Below are 19719 nucleotides of genomic sequence, written 5' to 3'. Positions count from 1 at the left end.
TGGACTTATCAAGTGGGAATGGGAGGAGGTGGGATGGATGGGCCGAGCCTGGGGTGATGGAGGGGCATGAGGGGCATCAAGTCAGGGGTTGCGTGGTTGCGGGGCAGCAATGCAATGCAAGCTGACGCCTCAACAGCAGTGGGAACCCCTGATTGGATCACTGAGTGGCTGAGCTGGATGCCTGTCACAGCCATGCTTCATGTTGTAGGCTTCTGAGAGCCACTTGAATTATGGATTTTGTTCCCCGCGCTCGATCTAGGTAGCCCGGCCTGGGGAAGAGCTCGGTAACCTTCGAAGTAATGTGTACTAATCTAAAACACCTCCCGCGGCTCTTAGGCAATGACGTCACTCCGTTCAGGGGGACAGAGGGTACTTATTCGAAGACCAGCTCTGTCCCTCTGGCGCTAACATGCGATCATACATGAGGAACCACTTATAATCCTCACTACCAACCTAGTGGGAGCACGTTACAACTGCCGCTCGCTCCACTGCCACCGCATCGAGAATGCGCTGACCTCGCTGCGTGTATCCTGACCACTAACACGAAATCCGTCAAACTCGAGCATTGTGTTATAGAAGCCGATTCCCCCGACAACCTCGCCATTTCCGAGAAACTTGATGTAGCTCCCGTCGTTGGCCTCGGCGTGCACACCACCCTGGGTATCCTCTCCACGCCACTCAAAGGGCAGAGCTTGGTACGAAGACGACCAAGGGCGCTCGTCTAGACGGAGAATGCCATTCAAGGGGCCAATCTCAAAAGAGCCCCATAAGGCGTCGCCGTCGAGCGTGAAGATTATGCCCGAGTCATGTCCGTCGTCGGCGTATGCGGTCGGGCCGGTGCAGCGCAGCTGGTACCGGCCGTTCAACAGGCCCAACGGAGGCAGTCCCGACAGACGGGAGTCATCGTCCCTGTCGTTGTCCCCCAAATACGATGGTGACCCGGGGTAGGGCGGTGGAGGGCTGTCGGCCGAGTCCCATTGAGAGGGAGTGGCGTCAAACCGAGGCGCTTGGGGGCTGGCCGCTGCCGGGCGGCTCTGGCTAGCTCTGTTGAAGGGGCGAGAACGCCGTGCCGTCTGTCGGGGAGCTGGCTTGTCGGCTGCGGCCGACGCAGCAGACGTAGCGCGGGACGAGGCCGACTTGGGAGCCTCTGCCCGAGAGGTACCACGTCGAGCTGTCTGTTTCTTAGGCGGAGCCGTCTTCGTAGCCGGAGTCGGGGTCGACGTCTTGGAGGTTGGCTTTTTGGTGGCAGGCGTCGTTTTGGCCTTCTTTGCCGTCGGCCCAGTCGGCCCAGTCGGTCCAATTTGGACGTTGCCCTGGGGCCCAATAGATAAATTGAAGTTGATGTTGACATTGGTCCCCGAGGTTCCGCCTGGAGCATCATCTGCTTTGCGCTTGTTGGATTTCTTAACAGTTGCATTCGTGGCCGATGTCAGTGACTTCTTCGCGGCCTGCTTCGCTTCACGCTCCCGCTTGTTCCACTCCCTTTTCAACTCTGTTTCCACCTTGAGAATATGAGCCGGCACGGCCAGGTTTCCCTTGCCGACAGCGTCGAAGAGCCTCATCTTGGCAGTCCCTTTGGTCTTGGATGGCGGTAGGCCGTAGTGAATGAGTTGCGCCTCATACCAATGACCTGGGCGGTCTTTTTGGCCGTCGGTGCCATCAAATACCGCCTTAAGCTCCGGGATGGTCGCGCGGCGATGACGATTGTTGCCGCTGGCTTCCACATGGAAGTCGCCCGAATAGGACCAGCCATCGCGCGCGCTCGGAGGGATCAGCGACATGTTGGTTTCTCAGACGGCTAAGCTGCCATAGGCAATCAAGCAACTACGAATAGTGGAAAAGGAGACAGTTAAAGTGAACAATGTAATCTATGCCCGAGCAACGAAATCGAAGGACCTAAGGGTGGGGTAGTTTCCCGCACACCTAATTTTATCTGATTGGTGTTGGTCCTGCAGTTGCTTGCTTTTGCAGATGCATCAACTGGAAATGGGGATTTGCAGTGACCCAAGGCGAAGCAGGACACAGTACGTACCGGAAGCCGCCTAAGAACACTCATCTCGGGAGCCTTGAGGCCCATCATTAATTACGTCACCCATCAATACCCAGGAGTCACCATCGATGGGGTTAGACTCGGGCTCTCTCATCAAAACGTATTCCGAGAATGGTGGTACCTCAATGTAATCAAAAATCAAGCGTTTCGAATTTGTACGGGGCATTGAAGCTATCGTCAATGATCGGGCGATGCAATCATCATGGAAGTTGCTTCGTCCCGGCTTTTAACCGTGCGACAATTGAAGCCAAGACTTCCATTGGCGAGGCACCGAGGAAAGCTGGGGTCCACTTGTGGCGTCAAATGCAAGCTCGGGCTTCCAGTCAACTGCCCGTGTCCTTTGGCCAACTTCGTCGCGGTTTTGGAAGCACGAGACGGAGCTGTACACAGTATAACTAGGTACCTACTGCAACCTAACTTTCGCGCGCAAAAGAACGGCCCTTGCATGCCCACCTAGGTAGTTATTCAGCCATTAATCAACTTCGGTAAGTCGTCCTCATCTGCATTCCATTCCTCCCCTCCGCGCGCGCGACTCGCGTTCCACAAATCCGACACGCGCAAACCCCACCCCTGCAGTCACTGACATCAAGGAAAGAATCACACGAGCTCTAAAGCCCATCCACCCACCCCGAACCGAATCCAAGATGAGCTCACCTAGAGACGAGGAGAAGCCGCACGATGAAACGCGGGACCACGCCGATGGCGACAACGATGAGGTGCGACGCTCCCGGACCGACGGTCTTGCTGCAGCCCGGCCGTAAAAAATAAAAGAGGAGGCTAACTGGTCGATCAGGAAGAGATTTCGGCGATGAAGCAGCGTGTCGCCGAGATGGAGGCCGAGGCGGCGAAGCTCCGGGAGATGCAGGCGTCGCTCGACCAGGCGCGCCAGGACCTGAGTGAGGACAAGGAGGACATCGACAACCGGAGTATATTCGTCGGCAACGTCGACTACTCCACGTCGCCCGAGGAGCTCCAGGCGCACTTCCAGAGCTGCGGGTCTATCAACCGCGTCACGATTTTGCTTGATAAGTTCACGGGCCAGCCCAAAGGGTACATCCATCCCGCCCAGGCATCCGCCAGCTCGGTGATAATAAGTACTAATGCAACCGTTGGCAGATATGCTTATGTAGAGTTCAGCGAACCCAACCTCGTCGCGCAGGCTCTTGTTCTCAACGACAGTGTCTTTAAGGGAAGAAATATCAAGGTGGAGCCTAAACGGACAAATATCCCAGGCATGTCGCGTGGACGCGGTAGGGGCGGTCTCCGTGGCGGCGGCCGTGGCTCTTTTGGCGGCAGGGGTGGTGGCGGGTACACGAGAGGAGGATACCGCGGGGGGTACCGGGGCCGCGGCCGCGGATTCACACCCTATTAGCCCCGGGGCACGCCGGGCATAGGGCAGGTTCGGGTGCAGCTTTCCGAGTTGCACGATAAGAGCCGGGAAGAGCTGTTTTTTTTTCTTGACTTCGACTACGGGTTTAATCTGCTTTTGTTTGCTTCGGCAAGGCGTCATGGGATTGGGCAAAAGAACGGAAGGTACGCTCAGCGCATTTTCGAGTCATCATCGGCATTCAATCGTGAGGTGTCTCCGAGAGCCCATACAGAGAGGGTGTGCCGGGATACGGGGTTCGGCATCTTGTCACTAAGCCCCAGTAAAAAAACGGTCGGCTTCGCCCAAGGTTGGCTGGGGGGAGGATCGTTATGTCAGAAACATATGCTCGGGGCTCTTCATCTAGTTAGCTCGACGAACCACAGACGGAGTGCCACACACAAACCAACCACACCCAGTTCGGCGAATGTATTAAGACGCCAGCCCCTTGCTGTTGTTCTGAAAGGAGGGGACAGAAAGCGGGACGAAAGCTCGGCCCGTGGAACCCTATCCAGTTGCGGTCGGCTCGCCTACCTACCTAGTACTATCCCAAGCAGGCAGTACACCCTCATTTCCACCGCCGCGGCACCAAGTAAGTCCCAGGCTTGCCAGCCAATGCAACTACTATTCTACGCAACACATCACCCGCCGCTCTCCATACCACACACTCCCCAACACTCACTTTCTCAAAAACGCCTCCACCACCTCATTAAACCTCTCCGGGTTCTCCCAAAACATAAAATGACTCCCCTTCTCCGCTTCGGTAAAGGTATACCCCTCCGCCCCGGGAATCTGTTGCGCAACCCACTCGATCCCCCGGGGCGGAAACACGCTGACCTCCCCGGCCAGCACCAGACTCTTGACCGTGATCCTCGGCAGGACATCCCTCCAATCCGCAAACGCATGATCCACCAGCAGCGCCGCGGAGTTCTCGTCGCTCATCTTCCTGTTCTGCGCGAGCACCCACTCCAGGTCGCTCTCCGACACCGCGGGGGTGAACATGCCCGTCACCAGCGGTTCGAGCTGGGCCGAGATGTTGCTCGCCAAGCCGAAGAGTTCGAGGGGTGCGAAGGTGGCGGAGATCTGCGCCGCGTACTCGTCGGTCCAGGCCGGGTCCTTGACCATGGCGGCGGGTTGGTCGACGAAGACGAACTTGGCGACGCGCGAGCGCGACGACGACGACGGGTACTGGTCCCACCAGGCCCAGGCCACGGAGCAGCCCATGGAGTGGCCGACGATGGCGACGTCGCGGAGGTCGAGGTGGGTGAGCAGGTCGTCCAGGTCCGCGGCGAACCGGCTGATGCGGTAGCCGAACGAGGGCTCCTCCGAGTCGCCGTGCCCGCGCAGGTCGAAGGTGGTGACGCGGAAGCCGGCCTCGGAGAAGTAGGTGGATTGTTTGCGCCATTCGATGGCGGCTTGGCGCCAGCCGGTGATGAAAAGGATGGGCGGACCGGAGGCGGGGCCGGTTTGGGTGTAGGTGAGGCGGATGCCGTCGCTTGTGGTGAGGGTGGAGGGGGAGGGGGCCGGGGGGGACATTGCGGCGGCGGCGAGGAGGTGGAATGTGGTGACGAGGAGGAGTGAGAACCTCATTGTGGAATGGAAGTTGAGTTAGGTAGTTAATTAATTAATATGTGAATGGAGTAGGAAGTAAGCTACCTCGCCTACTATACCTACCGAGTTAAAAAGAGCAAGAAGAGCGGGAGTGTTGCTGACTTTCTATTGTCGACCTGAGCAATTCCTTGCTGTCATCCCGCTTCTTAGTGAGATGGAAGTGGACTAGTGCACTGCAACTAAGTGACAATAATGTGCCTGCAGCAGAAGCTGTTCAATTATCACATCACTGCAGTAACTAGCGGATCTTCCGACCCGGAGGTGATGAACTCCCTCACAAGGGTTGCTCTGCTTCGCCAATCACACTATTTTCTCATGGTTGCCACGCTCTGAGGGATGGTCAGATACCACCGCGGCACCATTTGGGACAAAATCGACCAGTTTTCCCGATTACCCCCGCTACATTTTGTGCTGCGGACGGGCGACTACCCCAATGTCCTGCACAATATCATAACGCAAGGACAGGATGTTAACGGGATGTACTGCCACGGCTGGACCCCATTGGTATGGCCCTCCTAGAACATCGGACAGAGTCCCTCGAGCTCCTGTTGGCTTACGAGGATACGCGTCTCGGGCCATGCGACCTAACTGGGAACCACGCCATACACATCTCACTTGAAGCAAGAGTGCGTCCAGACGTCATCTTGCGCCTGCTGGCTGATCCTCGTATCCAAATCAATGCGCGAAGCTGTCACGTTCTGTCCTGGACGCGATTACAATGGCGGGTGAGCCGGAGCTATGCGCGCAAGAGTGCCATATTCCCGCCATAATAGTGTATTCTTGCGGGATTGGCTCCGTCCAGGCTCCGGCTGCTTTAGGAGAGCTTGGTGAGCCACGGGCGTGAGGAGTTTTTAGTTCTTCAGGGTAACGTAGAAGTGATTGTTCTAGGCAAGCTAGTTAACCAGTTTCCTTAGGATTAACTAGGTAGCTTGGACGCATCTTTCGAGGATATCGTAGGGGCGGTATGGACGCGAATGTGGGGAGGTCCGCCTTGGACTTGGAATCATTCGGATCATCTGTCGGTGAACCGAAGGCGTTGGAATACAAGCGGAGTCTGGGAGGTGCTCGTTAATTGCAATGTCATCACACTGTTTAGGTCATATATCGTATAACTACCTAGGTAGGCACCTCATGGACAAAAAAAGCTGAACTCCAAGTGCAGATATCGGCAATGGACACTTCGAGTCCTCGGCTGGAGGAATATAACGAAAGTCAACCTGAAGCCTAAAGAAACTCTATTTACTCCATTTCCTTTTCTTTTACCCTCTTCTTTTTATTTGACTTAGTTTTTTCGATCTCTTTTCATTTGTTCTTTTTGCTTGATTTCTTGCTTTCCTTTCGAGTTCGGCTTTTTTTGGCCAGAGGGTAGGTAAAGGCAGAGTCCTCATAAAAAGTTGGAGCCGAAATCCTGACCCAATTCTGACACCAACTCCTGCCGTTTATGGGCTCGGCGCCGCTTCGACACAGACAGGCGTTCATTGTCCTTTCCGCTGCGACACAGCCATGATGTGTTGACAAACATCTGGGAGAATTTTAATGAGGAGTCGACTGCAAGAGCTATGTAGAATCCAAAATGTTACTCGACGATCCCATGCAGGTTCAATTTACTCCCGGTCTCTTTCATCACCACCCAGATGCCCCATGTTGTTTCCGCCCCCAATGAGCATTGATGGACTCGTGGATCAGTGGCGGGCACGCGGGGCAGTCGCAGTTGCACCCACCCGGTACCCTGTCTCGGTCGCCTGCAGGGGCTGCGAACGCTAAACGACCCAGTCAAAAAGAATCTCGCGCGTCCTGTTGCGCCCAAACAGGCCTGGAACCCACCCTTGTTAAATACACTGAGTACAGATTAATGGCACTGGTCAAACGCTGCCTGTCGGTGCATGAAATCGGCCTTGACACAAACACCTCACATCCCCATCCCGACAACCGCTAGCCGTCAGCGCTTGCTCCGACCTTCCGTATTTGCGATTTACCGCTCTGTCATCCCAAAACAGAAGTGTTGTGTACCGCCCCAGCCACAGCGTCACCGCTTACTATTCCCGCTGGCCGCGGCCGTTTGAGCCCAGCCCAGCGATTTAACGTTATCAGGATAACCAACGGTAACTGACCAACGCGGTCCCAAAGCGGGGTGTCCGAGCAGCACAGCCTCATCACTTGCACCCCCTTCGACTTTCGACCTCGACAACTCGACGGCCAGCTGCGTTCCTGGCTCGCTCTTTCTCGCAAATCCGGCTCGTGCCGCTCTCGACGTGCCTGCTATCCCCTTTTCGTCCTTTCTCTCAGCGCCGCGCGTCCGCCCGCGACCCTTCATCGACGACGACCGATCGCGCCTGTCGCTTCCCCCACCGACTCCCGTCTCAAACTCCCGTCCGACTCCCGGTTTAGCACCAGCCGATACTCGGGTTGACCGCCGGCTTGCTGGGCGAAACACGGCGCCAACTCGCTCGGTCTGACCTGCGCTTCGAGTCACCATGAGCAGCAGCCGGATGGATGCAGGGCTTCCAGCGTATGTCCCGACTCCCCCACCACCAACAACCCCTTCGGTTGCACTGTCGCTGGTTTTCCGAGGCGGGGCTGGTTTTGGATGAAAAGAATGTTCACTGACTTGACTTGGTGCAACAGCCAGCCGAACCTGCGCGTCACAAGTAAACCAACCCATCACGATCGAAGTCCACAGTACAGCTTTTCCACTAACCCGACTATTTAGTCATCGCCGCCGATGGCTTATACAAACGAGATGTCTTCAGTACGTGACACTCCCTGAGCAGTGAATCCGATGACTTCCGGTTGCTGATATCGACCGTAGGGTTTCCCGACCCGTTCGCAGTCGCCACCATCAATGGTGAGCAGACGAAGACGACGCAGGTTTCCAAGCGAACATTGAACCCGTATTGGAATGAGAGCTTCGACTTGTAAGCGGCACCCCTGTTCGATGAACGATGTGCTGGACATGGAGCTCACCCTCGACAACAGCAAAGTCAACGAGGATGGTATACTTGCCGTACAGGTCTTTGACCAGAAGAAGTTCAAGAAAAAGGACCAAGGATTTCTTGGTGTCATCAATATTCGCATCGGAGATGTTATTGAACTGATCGCCGAATCTGACGGTATGGAAAACACCCCTTCTCCCGCTCGATCGCTGCTTCTTTTCGTCCCAGCTAACGCGAAGCCAACCCCTTTGTAGATCAGATGCTCACGCGAGACCTAAAGAAGTCGACTGATAACCTTGTGGTACACGGAAAGCTCATCATTAACCTCTCCACCAACCTGTCGGCCCCCACCCGCGTGCCGCCACCGCTTACGGCATCATCGAGCCGGCCCTCCCTCCTGAGCCCGCAGACTTCCACTGTCTCTAACGGCGACCGTGCTTCTGAACGACCTACATCAGCCATGTCGGGCCCGAACGGCACACCGACACTGGGTGGCCCGCAATTGACCATTCCCCACCGCCCAGCGAGCCTAGTATCGACGCAATCAACTACCGCCGCGCCTCCGCCCCCTATGAACGGTTCGGCACACCCCCGGCAGGCGAGCAGCACGCTCAGCCCGTTCGAGGACGCGCAGGGCCGTCTACCGGCTGGGTGGGAGCGGCGGGAGGACAACCTCGGGAGGACTTATTACGTCGATCACAACACGAGAACGACGAGCTGGACCAGGCCGACGGGCTCAGGGGCGGCCGAGGCGCGCGTGGCGGAAGCCAACACACAAGTCGAGCGGCAGAGGCATCAGAACCGGACGCTGCCTGAAGACCGCACGGGGTCGAACTCACCCACGCTGCAAGCACAGCAGGCGACCCAGGCTGCCAACGCCAGCACCATGATGCACACGGGGACCACGACCGCGGGCACAGGCGAGCTCCCCCCGGGCTGGGAACAGAGGTGGACGCCCGAAGGTAGGTCCTACTTTGTTGACCACAACACCAGGACGACTACTTGGGTGGATCCGCGACGCCAGCAGTACATCCGGATGTACGGCGGGCAGAGCAGCACGAGTGGCAGTATCCAGCAGCAGCCGGTCTCGCAGCTTGGTCCCCTGCCCAGCGGGTGGGAAATGCGGTTGACGAACACGGCACGCGTCTACTTCGTCGACCATAACACCAAGACGACGACCTGGGACGATCCCCGACTCCCGTCCTCGCTCGACCAGAATGTGCCGCAGTACAAGCGTGACTTCCGCAGGAAGCTGATCTACTTCCGGTCGCAGCCGGCCATGCGCATCCTATCGGGACAGTGCCACATTAAGGTCAGGCGGTCACACATTTTCGAGGATTCGTTTGCCGAGATCTCGCGGCAGTCGGCGACCGATCTCAAGAAGCGGCTGATGATCAAGTTCGATGGCGAGGACGGTCTGGACTACGGTGGTCTGTCCAGAGAATTCTTCTTCTTGCTGTCGCACGAGATGTTCAACCCTTTCTACTGCCTCTTCGAGTACTCGGCGCACGACAACTACACGCTGCAGATCAACCCTCACTCGGGTATCAACCCGGAGCATCTCAATTACTTCAAGTTCATCGGGCGGGTGGTCGGCCTGGCCATCTTCCACCGACGCTTCCTCGACGCCTTCTTCATCGGGGCGCTGTACAAGATGGTGCTCAGCAAGAACGTGGTGCTGGCCGACATGGAGGGCGTGGATGCCGACTTCCACCGATCGCTGCAGTGGATGCTCGATAACGACATCACGGGCGTCCTCGAGCAGACCTTCTCGACCGAGGACGAGCGGTTCGGCGTCATCACGGTCGAGGACCTGATTCCGAACGGGCGCAACATCGACGTGACCAACGACAACAAGAAGGAGTACGTCGACCTGATGGTCAAGTGGCGCATCCAGAAGCGGATCGCCGAGCAGTTTGAAGCGTTCAAAGAGGGCTTCCAGGACCTGATCCCGCAAGACCTCATCAACGTGTTTGACGAGCGCGAGCTCGAGCTGCTGATCGGCGGTATCGCCGAGATCGACGTGGACGACTGGAAGAAGCACACCGACTACCGGGGCTACACCGAGTCGGACGAGGTCATCCAGTTCTTCTGGCAGACGGTGCGGTCGTGGGATGGTGAGCAGAAGTCGCGGTTGTTGCAGTTCACGACGGGCACGTCTCGTATCCCTGTCAACGGGTTCAAGGATCTGCAGGGTAGTGACGGACCGAGGCGATTCACCATCGAGAAGGCGGGTGAGGTCAACAATCTGCCCAAGGCGCATACATGGTGAGTTTTGCTATTCATTTCCAATCTTCATTCTTTTGGCTTGCATGAGGACGTATTCGCTAACGCTATATCCAGCTTCAACCGCCTGGATCTTCCTCCATATAAGAATCTGGACATGCTGCAAGGCAAGCTGACGATGGCGGTAGAGGAGACGATGGGTTTCGGGCAGGAGTAAAACTACGGAGCGAGCTGGTTATGGATACGGTACCTTCCCACGGGCACCCCTAGTGTTTTGCATCTTTTGATGGTGTTGCGTCGGCCGTGGTGCTTTTTTTTTACTCGGTTTACTATTACGTCCCTCCCTGGTACCGTACCATCATCGTTCGTTCTGTCTGTGTGAACGGGATCTTCCTTCTTCCGAGCAACGCTGTACATAGATGGATGGGTGGATGGATGGATGACGGGCTTTGTTCGGCGCCAGTCTGCCACGTGTCTTCGATACGAGGATGCGCTGGAGCACGCAACGTGGTGGGTTCCCGGTCCCGAGTGCCGCGTTGCTGGGACGGAAGCAACGCAGCGGTTGTGTTGAATACATTCTCTTGAAGGCTGGCACGGGGGGTGGAGGAGTCGGTTGCGTGACTGTTTTTTTATATAACTAGGGTAGCAGCAATGACGGAAGTACGATAGCAAGCCGGGCGCCCTTCTTGACCGAATTTCAAGGACCTCTTTGACAAGATGCGCGTGGGTGGCGAAGGGGTCCTTCGGCGGTTACGCAGTAAGCCCACCGCATCGGATGGTTCCACGACAGCGGATACCCCTGACTCGCTCCCGATTCCCGCCCGTCCCGATTAGATAGGCGCCTCCCGGCCCGCGAATCGGGCTTCCGGAGCCGGGACCGGCGTGGATCTCTTCTCTTTTGAGGTGACCGCTTGTTGCTTTTCATCTTTTGCATATACACTACATAACTAATCAAAAAGTCAAAACCACCAAACCAGCATTCCCATTCCATCCGTACCATCCATATCCTTAACACAACCAGTCCGAACCCCAATACAACCCCCCCCCCGACCCAACCAGAACCAACCCCCCAAAAGAAATCAACATAGAAAAAAAAACAAAAACAAAAGGCCCCAAATGCCACCACCCACCCCCCAACCCCCGGCGTCGGCGTCCTCGCCCACGCCCACCACAAACTGGCCCCTCCGCCTCTCCCTCCTCGCAGGCGGCGTCGCTGCCGTCCTGGCCCTGCAGCCTCACCTCCTGCCCCAGGGCAGCGGCGGCGGTATCTTCAGCCAGGCTGCCCCTCCTCCACTAACCCATAGTGACGATGCTGTGAAGACCTACTGCTATCAATCTGTTCGTGCTTCTGCTGCTGGTTTGGGTGGGAGTGGGGGTGGTGGTGGTGGTGGTGGTGGTGATGCGAGTGGGGTGAGGCCGGATTGTTTTGATGTCTCGCCCGACGGGCGGTTCTCACGCGTGTTTTCGTCGTCGGTTGAGGCGTCTGGGGAGGGTGGTGGTGAGGGTGGTGAGGGAGTGGAGGTTAGGCCGGGGTATGTGCTCCCTGGGTTGTGGGATGGCCATGGGCATTTGATTCAGTACGGCGAGTTCCTGCACTCGGCGGATTTGTTTGGGGCGGCGTCGCCTGAGGAGGTGAGGCGGCGGTTGAGGGCGTATTTGGAGCGGAATCCGGGGGTGGGGGGCAAGGGGGAGTGGGTGAGGGGGATTGGGTGGGATCAGATGACAATGGGGGGGATGCCTTTTGCGGTGGGTGCTTTGTTTTGTTTTGTTTTTGGGTTTCTCGATCTCCATCTTGGCTGCGGTGAAAACGGGCTGCTAACTCTGTGGGTGATAGGATATGCTGGAGGAGGATGAGTTGCTGAGGGGCAAGTACATCATGCTCGACCGGGTCGATGTGCATTGCACGTGGGTGTCCAAGGCGGTGCTGGACTTGTTGCCGGATGATCTGCCCGAGGAGGTGCCCGGGGGTGAGATTGTGAGGGACCCCGGGATGGGTGTCTTCTGCGACAATGCCATGGATTTGGTCATGTCGTTGTGGCCCAAACCAAGCAAGGAGCGGAAAATGGCGTTTGTGGCGTCGGCCATGAAGGAGCTACACAAGGTTGGCCTGGTCGGCATGCATGATGCGGGCTCGATGCCGGTGGACATCGCCATGTATGATGAGATGAGCCGGACCGAGGACTGGACGCTCAGGGTGTATTCCATGCTGGAGTGCCCCGAGAGAAACACCTTCTGCCCTGACGAGGCGGTCAAGGTGGATCATCCCGATGGTATGCTCTCGGTCAGGAGTGTGAAGCTGTTTGCGGGTAAGAGTAACCAACCCCTTTTCACTCCCCTCAGTTGCTAATCCCAACAGACGGCGCCCTCGGAAGTTGGGGCAGCGCTATGATCGAGCCCTACTCGGACCGGCCGGACACATCAGGCTCGCTGCTCGTCAACGCTTCCACGCTCACCTCGCTCGCCCGGTCCTGGTCCGCCGCCGGCTTCCAAGTCAACATCCACGCCATCGGCGACCTCGCCAACCGCCTCGCCATCGACGCCCTGGAAGCCTCCCTGCGAGACCTCTGCCCCGAAGACCACCAAGACCTATCCGCCTGCCAGGCCCGCCACCGCTTCCGCATCGAGCACTCGCAGATCATCCACCCGGCCGACCAGAAACGCATGCACGACCTCGGCATCATCCCCTCCATCCAGCCCACCCACGCCACCTCGGACATGGCCTACGCCGCGCTGCGCCTGGGCGACGAGCGCACCCGCACCGAGGCCTACCGCATGCGCTCGCTGCTGGACGCCCACCCCATCCTCGGCAGCGACTTCCCCGTCGAGCCGCCCAACCCCTTCGAGGGCATCTACGCCGCCGTGACGAGAAAGAGCCCGCACACGGGGACGGGGCCGCCCGGGTATGAGCAGGGGTGGCATGTAGAGGAGGCCTTGACGGTGGAGCAGGCGCTGGACGGGTTCACGAGGAGCGTGGCTAGGGGGGCGTTTCTGGATGGGAAGGCCGGGGTGATTCGGGAGGGCGCGTTTGCGGACTGGATTGTGCTCGATGAGGATATTGCGGATGTTGGAAAGGAGGAGTTGAGGGGTTTGAAGGTGAGGGAGACGTGGGTTGGGGGGAAGAGGGTGTATGCGAGGGAGCCGGAGGCAGGGGAGGAGAGGGAGGATCTATAGATGGTAGATAGAATTTTGAAGCGGCCGGAGTTATAAAAATCACGGATAGATGTTGCATTTCCAATCTAAGATTTTCAAGGCACGTTAGATCGCAGCCTGTAGTCTTTGGATCCTCCTCAAGGCGTTTTCCCTCGCCTCCTTCACGATCTCTCCCGCGGGCCGAATCTCTCTGACCAAACCAACTCCGGTGCCCCTGGGAAGTGTTAGCAACATACTCAATAGTGACGCTCAGGGGTACGCACACCCAGGTGATCTTCCGAGATGTATCTCCGGCGCCGTCCGCCTCCTTAAACAGCCGTATGTTCTCCTCCAGCGGCATGCCGGCCACATGGTCCTGCCAGGATTTTCCGATCAGGCCTCTGCCATCGTAGACGTCGGGCCAGATCGCTGTGCTCTGGATGTCGTCGAGGACCGGTGTCCTATGCAGTGTCAGCTACCTAGCCAGAGGCAGAACCTGCGAACTCGGGTAACCTACTTAACCGTCGACGGCCCGCCGTCAGTCGTCTCAAGGATGAGCTTCTTGCGGAACTCGGGCGTCCATGCCTCTTCGGCAGCGACGAACTATGCAAGTCAAGTCAGCCACCGCCCTCCACCAACAAACCAAAACACCAAACCGACAGAAACCTACCCTCGTACCCATCACCACCGCCTCAGCCCCTATCCACCATCATCAGCATCCCACCCTTAAAACACACACCCACCCACCCCCAAGGAATAACGCATAACTCACCCAGCGCCAACGCCGCCGCAACCCCCCTCCCATCCACCACCCCCCCCGCAGCCACAATCCCAACCCCCCTCCCCCCAAACTCCCCCGCCACCAAATCCCCCACCTCCGGCACCAAACTCACCACCCCGGCCCCCCCAACAAACTGATGCCCCCCCGCATCCGCCCCCTGCACCACCAGCACATCCGCCCCATCCTCAACCGCCTGGCGCGCCGCCGCCACCGTGCCGACCTGGAAGAACACCACAAACCCCTCGGCGCGCAGCGCCGCCACGACACGGCGCACGGCGCCTGAGGCGATGTCGGCGGGGAGCGGGGCGAACAGCCAGATGGCGGTGGGCCGGTGGGTGCGGAGGAGGGGGAGGGCGGTGGTTAGGAAGTGGGGGGCGAAGGAGGCGTGGCAGAGGATGAAGCCGACGCCGACGCTGAGGGGGAGGGTGGAGGTGGGTGACTCCGGGGAGGGGGGTGGGAGGTTGAGGAGGGTGCGGGCGGTGGTTAGTTCTTTGGCGAGGGCGGGGAGTTCTGGAGGGGGGTTGGTTGGTTGGTTAGTTTACATAGGTAGTTTAAGTTGAGTTGACGCTTGACGGGTTGGAGGGGCGGCAAGAGGGGGATGACGTACGGTGGGAATCCGGGAGGAAGTTGAAGCCGCCGGGGATGATTCCTTTTTTGTTTATATCAGCCATGGAACTGAGAATGCAGCAAACGAAAACTTACCGATGCCCCCTGCTTTAGAGACTTCTGCTGCGAGGGTGCCGTTGGAAGTTCCCAGCATCGGGGCGCTGATGATGATGGGATGTTGAGCCTGGGGGAACCAGGTGGTGAGTTTGCTACGGGTTTCTTGTGCCATCTTTCCGGCGGGTTCAGTTGACTTTAAACGATATTGATGTTTTGTCAATGTGCATCTGTGTAAGTGAGGGTGGGATGAAGCGGATATGCTCCGACTGATGCGGAGAAGCGGCTTACATACAAGTCGAAGTGACATCGTCGACAGTCTTGTTACTCAGCAGGAGGAGACGAACACATTCCTTCCCAGCAGACCTCGCCCAATCAACGTACCAATGTGGCACAGCAACGTCACGGCGAATCTGCAATTGGTACATCTACAACTGCAGGATCGGTATGCAAGTCCGAGTCCATATTTCCAGTTCCAAGAACCGTAGTAACCCAACACATCATCTAATTGAGTGCGTTCGTCATACTGTTTTGTTTGTATGTACACCACGCTCCTATTGCTAGGTCGCTGTGCCACCATCCTATCCTATATACTGCCCAATGAATGCCCCTGCGTCCTACATCTTTGATCCGTCTACCGCACCATGCAACCGTCTGGGTATCCGTTCGTGAAGTCCCCCCTTTGCTCGGTTCCACACTGAGTGTCGTGTCGAGTCGTGAGGTATGCAAAAAGAAAGAAAATGATAAAAAGAAAACCATGAAAAAAAAACGAAAGAAACGGAATAGACGCCATGCGAACAATCCCGACCAGCCGTTCCCTTAGACCCCTCCACGTCATATCCTCGCATTCCCCATCAGCAGCACCAGCAATATGCCGTCCGCCACACAAACCACCACAAACGCCGACCAAACAGCCATCCGCCCCAGCAGCCCCAGCTTATCGGTCCGCGAGCTCGTCATGCACAGGCCGCCGCACGCCAGCCCCAGACTCGCCATGATCCCCAGGATGACCCCCGCGTCGACCTCGAGCCTCATCTTCTGCCGCCCGGCCACGATCAGCACGGCCGCGATGCCCATCAGGACGAAGGCGGTCCCGTAGCACCCCCACGTCCCCCACCGCAGCACCCGCTCCCGGTACCGCACCACGCGCTGGTCCTCTATGCTCGGCAGCGCCGCGTAATGCGTGCTGTAGCCGGACGGGAAGAACATCTGATCGTCCGAGGACGATGTGTAGCCCCTGTTGACAGAGCCGCGACGGCTTTGGTGGTTAGACGCTTGCCGCGAGGACGACGTCCGGTCATCGTCCAAGTCCGTGTCGGTGGTGTTGGTGTTGGTTCCGCCGTGGGGGCTGTTGAAGTAGCTTGGTTCTGGTGGGGTGGTGGTCGAGCCGTAGGTGGTGGCGGTGGTGTGGGTGGGAAGGAGGGGGCCACGCTCGAGGTCGGTGGTTGGGTAATCGGATTCGGGGTGGAAGGTTATCCAGGCTGTTAGCTTGGTAATGGGTTTGGAAAAGAACACCCCGAGAGTCTTAAAACCCGGGAAGCTGGTGTCCTGGTCGGGGTCGACATAGATAGCGTAATCGTTGTCTGCATTGCGGTCGAAGTCACCTGCTTCGCTGCCGCACTCGTATTCGTTCCAGTACCCTTGCGATTCGGGGGCGACAATCGTGTCGCTCGGCGAGAGCTGCGCGGTGGGCGGGCGCGAGAGTTCGGGTTCTGGTTCTGGCAGGCCGATGCCGCCGGCGGGTAATGCTGCATGTAGTGTCTGTAGCAGATCGTCGTGGTGTGACTGTAGCTGGCCGAAGTCGCGCTTGGTGAAGCTCTTGGGATGTGATAGGATACCCTCTTTAAAGCGGGCTCCCAGCGTCGACGAGCCCGTCCATTTTTTATACTTCTTAAGGATCTTGCGAAAGGCGACCACTTGGGCATTGACGAAGCGCTGGAGAGACTTGATGTCGTCGCCGCATTGTAGTAGTATCTGCTCGTATTTGGCGAACCGCTGCCGCCGTTTCAGGGACATGCGGTCCCGCCCTGAGGTTGCGCATCGTAGAATTAATCGGTGTAGTCGGCTCGAAAGGTGCTCTGAGATGTGGCGTTAGTCAAATGACAACCCGAAAACGTCAATGGGTTAGGCACATACGCAGCCGCCTTGCGATCTCATCGGCCTTGCTCGAAACAAACAGCTCCACCCGGTCGTGTTGTCGACATAGCTCCGAGTAGAAGTCGTCTTCAAACTTATGAAGAGCCGTATTTGGGCGGCCCGGTATCGCTATTGCCGTGGCTTGGTCCCGGGTCGTGTGCACCTTGATGTGATGCTTCAGCGAATTGTAGTCGATGTTATCTGGAATACGGGTGTATTGACGTTAGCGACGACTTTCCCACACCATCTACAGGGCATTTATTCCCGGGGCATGGACATACGAAGGCTCCATTGTGGCACAGATTCCTTTTCGAACTGCTCTCCGTATTTCATTCCTGCTCACCCCGTTGCGCAATGGCTTGGTGACGACGCGGGTGGCGGTTGGTGGGGGAATGCTATGGGCGACGGCGGCAGGCAACCAAATGCTCTTTTGAATTCAATTGGAATTCCTACGCAAGACGGGAGTGGAATTTTACTGGTCTCTAATATGTGATGCGGGTTTCCCTGCGATAAAAAAAACAGAGACGGAATGCAAAGAAGAGAAATGTCAAGTGGCTGTGTCGTGCTTATAAAATAGTACGTGAAACCAACCATGGGCAGGAAGAAGGTATTGCTTTCATACTGTGTCGAGGAAATTGGTATACAAAACGGCCCGCACTGGCCTGGTGGGGCATGCGTTTCTTGGAGCGTCACTGGCTTGGCTCGCTTGGGTCTGGGCAGGCACATGCGGGTTCCGGACGATCGCTGCAAACAGACAGAGAGAGCAGCTGAGCAGGGGGGGCCTTTCGGGGCAAGGGGTTTGGTGCATCCGGATCCCTGCTCCGTCATTGACCCCGCCACGGAGACAGATATGGTCCACCCGTCTGCGCCAGGCCCTCGCACCTGCCCCAAGCAGCCGGCTGCGAGACCGGTGCCGGTTTCTGAATGGTCCATCTGAGATGTTGCATTGCGTGAAAGCTTGAAAAGACAGCCCCCATCGCCGCCGGATGGGCTGCTGGAGGGTCGCTTCGGCACTCGGGAGCTTTCCGGTTCATTTGGTGCTCTCATAGGTCGACTGCGGCGGAAGAAACGGGCCTCAAAGTACAAATTGGCGCCGGCTGCACTGTTTGTACATAATCAAAACTGACCATGTGCTGTCCGCCGTGGTCCTTGCATTGGCGCATCACGTTTTGCCACTCTGGCGACACTTGAGCCAGTTCTCTCTGGAGCGATGTTGCGTGACCAATGTCGAGGGCTGGAGCGGATTGCGAGCTCTCTGTGGTGCACCCTGGCCTGCAAGAGTGGTTCGTTACCAACGCTTGCGAAAGAGGGGCCGTTTATCTCGAGATCGTCAACGTTCGGCCGAGGGCCCTGTTAATCTTCCCCGCCGTGCCTTGGTGAACTTGTTTATCCGCCCGCTTTGGCCGTCATTGATGAAACGGTCGTTGACCTTCAAGGTGGACGTCGTGTGCTCTCGCACGCACGTGGGCTAAGAGACCGTTTTGACTGGCTACCAACCGTCCCCACGACCGTTACATTGATGCCGGTGCTGGGAGCAAAGCGCGGAAGAACTCGAATCGAATGGAACAAGAAGGGCTCTTATTACCCGAGGCCGAAGAGGCAGCACCAACAACACTAGTTCTTGGATTGCATGCAGGCTGCATGGCGTCTCTGCGGTTGAGGTATCCGAAACCCTTGCAAGCTCACCTTTGATCGGTGACGATGCTACCGGAGACAGGGAATGCCCTCGTTTCCCGGATCGCGGGCAGATTAATAATGTTCACCGGTGCGGGCGCCGGCAACTCCTTTGCGAGCTCAACGCAATGAAACTCCTCTCAGGCTCGTCCATGTTGCTGGCTCGACCCCGATAAAGATTCTTCTGGTCTCACGGTTATGGTTGGTTGCACGCCGGTCTTAGGTGATCAGGGTTCCCGCCACCAGATGGGCACGCGATGCGACCCGATTCTTGAACTGATAGGGCCGATGCCAAGCCCCGGCGGCCAGGCGTGGGCGTGGGGCAGCAGGGGCTGTTTGGACCCTGAAGGCAGGTGCTCGCGTGTGTCAAGCCAAGCTCCTGACCTCAAGCTTGTCCCGATGATCTTGCCCAAGGACTTGCTTGCTCTGGGCCGCGTCAGGATGTTAGTGACGTGTGCATTGTTACCAGTCCCAATGTCGACAATGCGGTCTCGACGGGCCAAGACGGGACCACAATCGACCCAAAGAGTAAAAAGTCGATGAGGGTTGAGGCCAGAAACGCTCCTTACCCCGGCTGCCGAATATTTTCGCAGCTCACGTCGCCCGGAGGGGGCGGTTAACGATGGTTGCCCCGGCCGTGGTTGCCACGCAGCTCCTGGCTGAGACACGCAAGAACCATGTCTCTTCGAAAAGGCAGGCCCTCGCGTGATCAACTCCCCGAGCTTCCGCAGACCGCTCACCGGTTCCGCTGGCGAAAGGTGCGTGCGTGCGGAACGGGCAACCGCCGTTGCCGTGTGTGACGGAAGACGCACCACTGCGACAGGAATGTAACCATCCTCAGCCGCAGGTCTGGGCATTGCGCCAATCAAGCAAATGCCTTTTCGCAACCTTCTCCGCTGTTCCGCAGCATCGACTCAAGTTGGAGGTTCCAGATCCCGTTGACGACTCGAGAGCCCGATCCCGCATTCAGGGGCCTAGGCTGCCAACTGCGCAGTCGGCCCATGAGATGCCAGGGTTCCTGACCGGCTGTCTTGACTGAATGCTAGGATGTTGGCGATGGGCGGAAGCGTCTTGTGTCGTGGCTCCGATAGACGAATGCCTGAAGCGGCGAATGGGGATGTATTTCTTTTTGTGTCGGCCCTTCCCCATGGGG

At 57.6% G+C, this 19719-nt stretch overlaps 8 protein-coding genes across 8 annotated transcripts; 3 read left to right on the top strand and 5 right to left on the bottom strand.

Moving 5' to 3' along the window:
* Positions 1-196: 196 nt before the first annotated feature.
* Positions 197-2250, bottom strand: B0H64DRAFT_402382 (uncharacterized protein). The gene has a single exon (XM_062804227.1). It carries the CDS (start codon positions 1779-1781, stop codon positions 468-470), a length of 1314 nt encoding a protein of 437 aa, XP_062658531.1. The 5' UTR covers positions 1782-2250; the 3' UTR covers positions 197-467.
* A 409-nt stretch (positions 2251-2659) lies between these two features.
* B0H64DRAFT_200380 (uncharacterized protein) lies at positions 2660-3843 on the top strand. The gene is made up of 3 exons (XM_062799244.1): positions 2660-2766; positions 2844-3100; positions 3167-3843. The coding sequence occupies exons 1-3, from the start codon at positions 2695-2697 to the stop codon at positions 3420-3422; spliced, it is 585 nt and encodes a 194-aa protein (XP_062658530.1). The 5' UTR covers positions 2660-2694; the 3' UTR covers positions 3423-3843.
* Positions 3661-5329, bottom strand: B0H64DRAFT_200390 (Alpha/Beta hydrolase protein). The gene is made up of 3 exons (XM_062799245.1): positions 5130-5329; positions 3823-5001; positions 3661-3771 (listed from the first exon to the last, which is right to left on the bottom strand). Exon 2 carries the CDS (start codon positions 4950-4952, stop codon positions 4095-4097), a length of 858 nt encoding a protein of 285 aa, XP_062658529.1. The 5' UTR covers positions 4953-5001; positions 5130-5329; the 3' UTR covers positions 3661-3771; positions 3823-4094.
* A 2012-nt stretch (positions 5330-7341) lies between these two features.
* On the top strand, positions 7342-10506 carry B0H64DRAFT_200300 (uncharacterized protein). Its single transcript, XM_062799243.1, has 7 exons — positions 7342-7536; positions 7653-7675; positions 7738-7776; positions 7837-7942; positions 8004-8137; positions 8215-10228; positions 10304-10506. Exons 1-7 carry the CDS (start codon positions 7502-7504, stop codon positions 10401-10403), a joined length of 2451 nt encoding a protein of 816 aa, XP_062658528.1. The 5' UTR covers positions 7342-7501; the 3' UTR covers positions 10404-10506.
* Positions 10507-11881: 1375 nt separating this feature from the next.
* On the top strand, positions 11882-13357 carry B0H64DRAFT_362798 (amidohydrolase 3; the record flags this gene model as incomplete). The annotated part of the gene is made up of 2 exons (XM_062801776.1): positions 11882-12492; positions 12543-13357. Exons 1-2 carry the CDS (start codon positions 12024-12026, stop codon positions 13355-13357), a joined length of 1284 nt encoding a protein of 427 aa, XP_062658527.1. The 5' UTR covers positions 11882-12023.
* Positions 13358-13441: 84 nt separating this feature from the next.
* On the bottom strand, positions 13442-14931 carry B0H64DRAFT_444037 (2-nitropropane dioxygenase; the record flags this gene model as incomplete). Its single annotated transcript, XM_062806751.1, has 7 exons — positions 13442-13550; positions 13600-13776; positions 13833-13918; positions 13986-14014; positions 14088-14606; positions 14704-14745; positions 14799-14931. The coding sequence occupies 7 exons, from the start codon at positions 14929-14931 to the stop codon at positions 13442-13444; spliced, it is 1095 nt and encodes a 364-aa protein (XP_062658526.1).
* Positions 14932-15463: 532 nt separating this feature from the next.
* On the bottom strand, positions 15464-17366 carry B0H64DRAFT_200266 (uncharacterized protein). Its single transcript, XM_062799241.1, has 3 exons — positions 17174-17366; positions 16893-17093; positions 15464-16834 (listed from the first exon to the last, which is right to left on the bottom strand). Exons 1-3 carry the CDS (start codon positions 17223-17225, stop codon positions 15591-15593), a joined length of 1497 nt encoding a protein of 498 aa, XP_062658525.1. The 5' UTR covers positions 17226-17366; the 3' UTR covers positions 15464-15590.
* On the bottom strand, positions 16865-18072 carry B0H64DRAFT_200282 (uncharacterized protein). The gene has a single exon (XM_062799242.1). The coding sequence runs from the start codon at positions 17937-17939 to the stop codon at positions 17232-17234; it is 708 nt and encodes a 235-aa protein (XP_062658524.1). The 5' UTR covers positions 17940-18072; the 3' UTR covers positions 16865-17231.
* Between the last annotated feature and the right edge of the window lie 1647 nt (positions 18073-19719).

The sequence above is a fragment of the Chaetomium fimeti genome (genome assembly GCF_033439085.1).
Source record: "Chaetomium fimeti strain CBS 168.71 chromosome Unknown B0H64scaffold_5, whole genome shotgun sequence".
Taxonomy (NCBI): Eukaryota; Fungi; Ascomycota; class Sordariomycetes; order Sordariales; family Chaetomiaceae; genus Chaetomium; species Chaetomium fimeti.
The sequence above is the reverse complement of the archived record's forward strand: the minus strand, read 5'-3'. Positions and strand labels throughout refer to the sequence as shown.